The sequence below is a fragment of the Bos taurus genome, chromosome X, assembly GCF_002263795.3.
Source record: "Bos taurus isolate L1 Dominette 01449 registration number 42190680 breed Hereford chromosome X, ARS-UCD2.0, whole genome shotgun sequence".
Classification (NCBI taxonomy): domain Eukaryota; kingdom Metazoa; phylum Chordata; class Mammalia; order Artiodactyla; family Bovidae; genus Bos; species Bos taurus.
The window spans coordinates 38,446,775-38,454,976 of record NC_037357.1 but is presented as its reverse complement, the minus strand read 5'-3'; the positions used below and the strand labels follow the sequence as shown (position 1 = coordinate 38,454,976).

At 52.8% G+C, this 8,202-nt stretch overlaps 1 protein-coding gene and 1 pseudogene across 1 annotated transcript; one reads left to right on the top strand and one right to left on the bottom strand.

Moving 5' to 3' along the window:
- The first annotated feature begins 2,784 nt into the window (after positions 1-2,784).
- On the top strand, positions 2,785-4,439 carry LOC100126053 (uncharacterized). The gene is made up of 2 exons (XM_024988485.2): positions 2,785-3,335; positions 3,729-4,439. The coding sequence occupies exons 1-2, from the start codon at positions 2,856-2,858 to the stop codon at positions 4,323-4,325; spliced, it is 1,077 nt and encodes a 358-aa protein (XP_024844253.1). The 5' UTR covers positions 2,785-2,855; the 3' UTR covers positions 4,326-4,439.
- An 826-nt stretch (positions 4,440-5,265) lies between these two features.
- Positions 5,266-6,786, bottom strand: LOC100849368 (EOLA-like protein; annotated as a pseudogene).
- Positions 6,787-8,202: the final 1,416 nt, after the last annotated feature.

Genomic DNA, 8,202 nt, shown 5'->3' with positions numbered 1-8,202 from the left:
TTCAGTGGAGAACAGAGGAGTGACTGGGGGCAACAGTGTGAGAAATTCCTGCCCTGTCATAACAGGGCCAACAGCTGCCAGGCCCTGCGAGCTCTGTCTCATCCCTTATGTCCATCCTGCAACCCAACACACGGGGCTCCTCACACCCACTCGCCTCCCAGATGAAGAACTGAGGCCACGGGGCTTGGCCATCTTCCCAAGACCACTTGCCAGTGAGGGCCAGGATGGGCTCAGAACCTTGGTCTCAATTCCTCTGGAGCCCCCACCCTTCCCACCCACCCCAGGCTGTGGCCCAACCTTCCGACTTCTCATGCTTTCCTCTTCTCAGTGTTACATGATGCCTCTGAGGTGACAAAAAGCAGGCCCATGGAAGGAGGGGTATGAGGCGAATCAGAAGCACTATTGGGCTTCTCTGTGCTTTGCTGAGAACTGACTCTGCCGGGGGCTGGTGTCTCTGTCCAGTCCCAGTGCCTCCAGCCTGAGGGTGGCACCCTGTCCCTGCTGCTGCCATGGGGCCTCCTGCCCAATGGAACCTGCCAGGTTGACCAGCTCCTCATTGAGCAGGAAGGAGGGAGGGCCTGACTGTATGGCCCCAGTGCCCACTGGGATAAGGTCCCTACAGGAGCCCCCTCCAATATGGGAGGGAAGGGAACACAAGCAGACCCCTGAAGCTCCAGGTCTTCCCAGCCACAGTGAGGGAGGAGAGCAGCTGGAGGGCCTCTGGGCTGGGGACACCAGGGCAGGGACGCCAAGTGCATGGGCATGAGAGAGAGGCTGTGAAAGGCAGGCCTTGGATGTCATGAGGGCTTGTGTGTGCACAACACAAGTGTCCCAAGCCACGGCTGACAAAGACCCCCTCAGTGCCACATAAACCCACTGCCAGGGCCTGGTGGTGCCTGGAGGAGGGGGACCAGAAAAGGCAGCCTCTTCATGACCCAGGGGGCGAGGAGGGACTCCAAGCATGGAAGGGGCAAGAAAGGCCACATAGTCAGGCTGCTCACAGATGTCATGACCTTCCATCCCATTTGAAGGAGTCACCAGGGGCCCCCACCAACATTCACAGCCTCCAGAGTCATGTCCCAGTCAGACTAACTGACCAGAAGGAAACCTTTGTCAACCTGCTTTGAAGCAGAAAGGCCATGAAGAAGCCCAAGTCGAAGCCTGGAGCTCATCCAGGCCACAAGTCCTTAGTCAGCAAGGGCCCTGGGATAGCTTTTTCCACACCCTCTTAGCTCTCCTCTTTCAGACACCAGGGACTGGCCCTCACACGGGTCAAATGACCTTGCTACTGGCAGAACTGGGAGACAATGCCCTAGGGTCCTCAAATACGGGCCTTTCCAAGGTGCCAGTCTGTTTCCTACACAGTGATTTTCAAGAACAGTGGCCCACAAATACCAGAGAACATGCATCTCCAAACCCATTCCTCTACTGTTCATGTGCAGTGAAGACCAATGATTGCCACTTCGGTTTCATCCAGTCTCACACCCGGATTCTCATACTTTTTCAAATACAGGTTGACGGGGGTTTCCTTTGGTCACATCTAGCTCAACAAGTTAGACATGTCCCTTGGAGTGAGTGTGTAAAGGAGGGCCCTTGAAAAGCACCTAACCCATAAAATCATTTGATGGGCCTGCCATCTGGGTAACAGAGAACAGGTCCACAGTGGTGGTGGGGACAGGGGCAGGGGTGGAGAAGATCAGAGCTGGCCTCGAAGAGAACCAGTGAAGTGCTTGTTTTCAACAGAACAGGCTGTGCCTTGAGCCCCCAATCAAGTATTTCAAAGGGAAGGTACAGCCAGAACTGGAGGTAGCAGAAGCCCAACCACCCCATTGACAAAAGGAAACAGGGCTTTTGAAGAAGCCTCCAGGGAGGCTGAATCCGAGGATCTGGGAAGGGGAGGGGGAAAGCACACGCAGGTGTTCACAAAGTGAAGGCTCTAGGGCCACCAGAGCGGTGTTTATGGGAAACATTGGAAACTGAAGACAACAGCCTGTGATCTGCAGCGGGATGCCATCTGGTGGTGGGCAGAGCTTGGGAGACTGCAAGCTCAGTGGAGCACCTGGCTTTGCCCTCCCACACAGGCTCCTGGGGAGTCTGTGTCTCAGGTGCTTGGGAACAGTCAAGTGGAATATGAGGTTGCTCCCACTGTGCTTGAGCACAGCCTTACTCTGGGGAGAACTCAACCTTGGGGGCGGTGGTGGCAGGACAGCAGGACTCTGACTTTGGGACCATCTGAGTGGGACCGACCAACCAGTAGCACTAGCCAGAAGACCACAAAGCCAGAAGAGGGGGGAGGATGGGGAGCATCAACTCAGGCAAGGCCAATCAGCCCCCTATGGACCCCATCTTCTGGGACGGATAGTCACCAGGGGCCCATCTGTCCCCTGGGGTCTCTCTTGGTGTTAGTAGACCCGGGACTCGCCAGGGCCTGGCCTTTCAGCAGAAACCAGTCACAGGCCTGCACATTGTTAGTGAGGGGAGTGGAGCCAGGGGCATATTTGTCAACCCATCCAGGGCCTGGCCCCCTGAAACAAGGGGCCTGGCAGCAGATGGGAGCCTTTGCAGGCAACCTGAAACAAACTTTTCTGTACTTTCAGATAAGAGACAAGCTGGGGATCCCATCTCCATCCCCATGCCCCCTCCCCCACACTGGGCCAGGGCTGACTCTACACATCACCTCTGTGACATCATGAAACAGTTAAGGAAGCAGGCCACTTAATTGGCTGCCTGTCCCATGACCCAGATTCTAGAATCTCCAGAGAGTATTTATGGGGCACCTCAACCCTGGTCTGAGGCCCGTTTGCCCTGAGCATTCACTGCTTGGGTAGATAATGTTCCTGAGCTAGACTGGCTCCATGGATAGTCATAGTTCCCACAAGGCAGTGCTGCTGGCCCCATCAACTGATGGGGAGCCCACAGCAGGGGACCCCCATGATTCCTCCCCAGATCCAAACGTGGATTCAGGGGAGGCTTTGGAGAAGCAGGGTGACCAACCCAAGAGCCCAGATCTAGGTCTGCATGACAATCTGCTCCCACAGGGCCCAAACCCAGAAATGGCCAACAAAGAAGAGAACAACACTGTCCTTGGGCTGTCCTTTCCCAGGAAGCTCTGGAGGATCGTGGAGGATGCGACCTTCACCTCTGTGCACTGGAATGACAAGGGAGACACAGTGGTCATCGAGGCAGATCTCTTCCAGATAGAGGTACTCCAGCGCAGAGGCATGGACCAGATCTTCGAGACAGACAGCATCAAGAGCTTCATCCGTGAACTGAACCTGTACGGGTTCAGGAAAATCCGCCCTTCGGGTTGCTGTGCAGGGAAGAAGAAGATGATGGTAACATAGAAAGGCCTTCTGGGGAGACTAGATTAGATGAGCTGAGTGCTGAACAGGTTTCATTTCCCAGGAGAACATTGTTCTCATGATAGGATGGGTAAAGAAAGAGGAGAATGTGCAGGGTTTGTCGTGTTCCACCACCCCCCCTTAAGATCCACAGGGGTGATTCCAGACCCTGAGGGGCCATTTGATGTCAGGGAGGGCCAGTAACAACTTAAGCGAGGACAGCCCCGGAGGAGCTCTAGGGAGTGACATGCTAGGGCCACATAACCTGCCAGGAATGAAGAGACCTTGTCTTTATACTTAGGCATGGCCTGAGTGGTTGTGGGGAGGAGGGTGGTGAGGAAGGGCTCTTCTCCCCTCTCATGCCTAAAGTGATTCATTTGCTTTCAGATCTATCGAAACTCCAATTTTCAGAGAGACAAGCCTCTCCTTCTGCATAACATCCAGAGGAAAGGCAACCCCAGAACAACTTCTCAGCCTGCCACTGGCACAACAACTCCAAAGAGAAAGAAGCGAGTGGTGGCAACCAGACACTCTCCTCAATTCCACCACAACGAGTTCACCCAAAAGGCTGGCAACAAAGTCCAGAAGGGGATGCCAACTGCTCGCAGAACCCCCAGCCAGTGCTCATTTGTGTTCTCTGACCTGTCTGTGGGCAGTGTAGCCAGGCGGGCTGGGGAAAACCATCTCCCCAGTGAGCAGGGCAGCCCCAGCAGGGCGGCTGGAGAGGGCACATCCAGCAATGCCATATCTGTGCCCTCGGCTACTGCTGAAAGGGACAGCCCAGGGAAACTGCCCGAGAGCCCCCCGGTGTACCCAGATTACGAATCGGTGATGGCTTTGTACAACACCTGTTACTCCATCCTGATGGCGGGCCTTTTAGTCATGGCACCAGATGAGGCCCCTGAGGCGGAGGATGAGCAGGGAGAGTCCTCACATTATAAGTGTGCCCTCTGTGAGCAGCTCAAGAACAAGCCCAATCCCTGAGCTGCCAGATACCTAGGGACACTCAAAAGCACTCTCTTATAATTAAAAATAGATTTCTGGCTCTAATAAAGTCAAGCAAAACTCCATTGGAGTAAATAAACAATCAAACGAGAACTACGAGTCTGTGTTCTTTCTATCTGTCCATTGTATTCACACATGGCACAGGGTGAGCTAGAAGAGGCTGGAAGCCCATGCCCCAGGCAATCTTCAGTCTTGTCCCCATGGTCCACTTTCATCTGAAACAGCAGCATTTCACAGGCTCATCCAATGGTCTGATCCATGAGCCGAGTGCTGAGGCAAACCCAGGATGGACTGGTCCCTGGGCCTTGCCTGCTGCTCAGCAGATGGCTCAGCTGGGCTCCTGACCTTGGGGGTGTCACCTTCCATGAGTCATACACCCTGCAGCAGAAAGGGCTCCTCCTGGGTCCGCCAACAATGCCACAAGTTTCTGATCAACAGCTGAACATCCCAGCTCCCGATCCAGGGCCCCCTCAAGAGGCTGACTGGAAAGCAGGGTCACCCAAACCGCCAAGCACCTTGCAAACACATTACCCCAAAATCAAAGACAAGTACAAAGTTTCCTCAAGGTGAACACCAGCCCTTGTCGCTCTGCCCTCACAGCTGTATTTAGGAGCCTGTCTTTGGACATGAGGCAACCAGGCCCTGCATCCAACACACACACTTTGAGAGCCAAGGGACACTTTACAGTAGGGCAAGGGTCACATGCAAGGAAACATCACAGCCCACTTCTGGGCCTGCGGGCCTCTCTGCCTGCCAATGCACAGCATCGCCCCCAGCCTTCCCCCATCACCCCCTGGACACTGTTCCAACATTAGGAGTTTGGACCAGAACAGAGAGGGAAAAACACTGATAAGTTTCTTAACAACACATTTCTTTCAACGACCCAGACCCAGCAGGGCCATAACAAGTGGCAATGTCATCATTTCATAAAGGTCAAAGTCCCGGAGTCTCTAGCTGAGTCCAGAGCAGCATTGTGTGAGGGGAGTCTCTGCCCCTGGCCCCGCACCAAGTGGGCACTGCAGTGCAGGGCCGATTCAGACACAACCAGATGGGCAAGTCCAGAGAGCAGTGGTGACTGCATGGTATCACCATGTGCTGGTATCTTGGTCACTTTCCTCTCGAAAGCCCAGTCTGGACAGGCCTCCTGCCCAAAGAGGATCAGGTGCTTGAGAATGTCCACCTGGAAGATGTCCTCCCCCCCTCCTCCCTTGGATGGGCCGCAACAGCCAGTGAGGGTAGGCGAGAGCAGTCATGTTACTTCTATTGCAGGTCGGGTAGCAGAGCTTGATTCTCCAACTCCTCCACCTGGTCGGGACCTAGGTTTTCTAGGCACAGCAAAGTGCCCCCAATGACCACAAGACCTGTGTGCAAAGACAGGACACAGAATGAGAACAAGGTCATTCAAAGTTGCACCTTCTTGAGACTAAGACTGTATCATGGAGGGAACCTGAGGTGAACTGGGTCCTCTGGCTGAGGGCTCACCTCGGCAAAGGGAACTTGGGGCGAGACCAAGCGAGGGAGGGAGAGAAATGAAAGGGAGAGGACTGGTACTCCACAAAGCCACCAGGCCATGGGCAGCTCTCAGTCTGCCCACTGCAGGCCACAGGGACAGAGCATGAGGGCCCCAGCGGGGGCCAGCAGACATCAGGTTCACAAAGGATTTACCAGCAGACAGGTGTTGCTGTGGGGCCTCACCCCTGGGGAGTCAGGGGACTTGCTCAGGCCCAGCTGCAGGCAGTGTGGGTATGGAACCCAAGCTGGGTGCTTTACTGCCTCTCATGGTCTCTGCCGGGCACACAGACACATGTGGGGATACACACATAAACACAGACAAGTGCCACGTGCAGACCTGGACCCACCTCTGCCTCAGAGCACCAATGGGGACTGAGGCCCAGAGAGGTGGTAGGCACCTCGGGCCATCATCTCCCAGCCAAGGGTTCCTCGCTGCTCCTCTAAAAAAACCTCAGCCCCACCCACCCCACCAACTGGTTCAACAGAAAACAAACAAGGACAACCTGGCTGGGATCCAGGGCAGTATCGGGACCATGGAGGCAGCGCAGGGCAGGGTGTCACTTGCCCATGATCAATCCACAGCCAAACTTGTCCCCATCCTGCAGCAAGGCCTGGATCTGGGCGGATATCATTGCCGGCCTCTGCTCCAGCATCTCCCACCAGGCCAAGTTCTCCCAGTCCCAGTGTGCAATGTGGATGGCCAGGGTACAGTGCCAGTGGCCACATAGCATGGGCCACCACCACGTCTCCAGGGTCTTGACACCATTTAAGATGACACCCACATAAGGCTGTCCAAAGGACAGACAGCCGAACTTCATCTCCCAGGGCTCCCAGGGCCTCATATGGCTGAAGAAACACAGAATCACAAAGGCCACAAAGACCAGGAGCCTGACACAGTGGCCTCCAAGCTCACAGTCCTGGGCTGGACTTCAGTCCCACGTGCCCGAGCACCCTTTAATCCTGCTGACACAGAATGCAGCGGATCAGAGAGGGCTGACTCCTTCCATCCGTCTCCATATGGGCTACTGATAGGGGGTTGCTGACGAAGAGGACCAGTCCATCAAATGAAGTCCATGGCCCGGTGGGTTCCTGGAGTACCAGCCCTCTCCCTTTCATTTCACTCCCTCCCTCGCTTGGCATTGCCCTGAATTCTGCCATAAGGGTGGTATCATCTGCATATCTGAGGTTATTGATATTTCTCCCAGCAATCTTGATTACATTCATCCAGCCCAGCATTTCACATGACGTATTCTGCATATAAGTTAAATAAGCAGGGTGACAATATACAGCTTAGATATACTCCTTTCCCAATTTTGAACCAGTCTGTTGTTCCATGTCGAGTTCTAACTGTTGCTTCTTGACCTGCATACAGGTTTCTCAGGAGGCAAGAAAGGTAGCCTGGTATTTCCATCTCTTTAAGAATTTTCCACAGTTTGTTGTGATCCACACAGTCAAAGGCTTTATAACATGGTCAATGAAGCAGAAGTAAATGTTTTTCTGGCATTCTCTTGCTTTTTCTATGATCCAACAGATGTTGTCCATTTGATCTCTGGTTCTTCTAATTGTACACCTGGAAGTTCTCAGTTCACATACTGTTGAAGCCTAGCTTGAAGGATTTTGAATATTTCGAAAATTACCTTGCTAGCATGTGAAATGAGCACAATTGTTCAATAGTTTGAACACTCTTTGGCATTGAACTTCTTTGGCACTGGAATGAAAACTGACCTCTTCCAGTCCTGCAGCCACTGCTAAGATTTCCAAATTTGCTGGTTTTGCAATACTTTCAGAGCATCATCTTTTAAGATTGAAATAAATCAGCTGGAATTCCATCACTGCCACTAGCTTTGTTTGTAGTGATGCTTCCTAAGCCCCACTTGACTTCAAATTCCATGATGTCTGGCTCTAGCTCTGATCACACCATTGTGATTATCTGGGTCATTAAGACCTTTTTTGTATAGGTCTTCTGTGTATTCTTGCCACCTCTTCTTAATCTCTTTTGCTTCTCTTAGGTCCTTACCATTTCTGCATTTCAGGATTTAATACAATAGAGCTAAGATTTACTGAAAGGCAAGGCTGATCTTATTGCAGGTGATCCTCATATCCTGAACTGAGATCCCAAGAACTCATGAGAGGTCTCTTCCAAATTAAGACAGTGGTTAAAGTTCCACCTATTGGTTTTTTTGCCTTAATTGTTTGCTTGAGCCTGGTAAAAATACTGCTTTTCTTCTGAACAGAAATTTTACAAATTTAAGTGATGAATATGCCCATTACTCTCTGTCATAGGCTGAATTTTGAACCCCCCTCCAACTCCACATGTTGAGGCATTAACCCCAGCACTTCAGAA

Excerpts from the sequence above, each read along its gene's own strand:
- LOC100126053 (XM_024988485.2), top strand. The coding sequence starts at position 2,856 with ATGGATAGTCATAGTTCCCACAAGGCAGTGCTGCTGGCCCCATCAACT. Across the intron at positions 3,336-3,728 it reads CAGGGAAGAAGAAGATGATG|ATCTATCGAAACTCCAATTT; the intron begins GTAACATAGAAA and ends ATTTGCTTTCAG.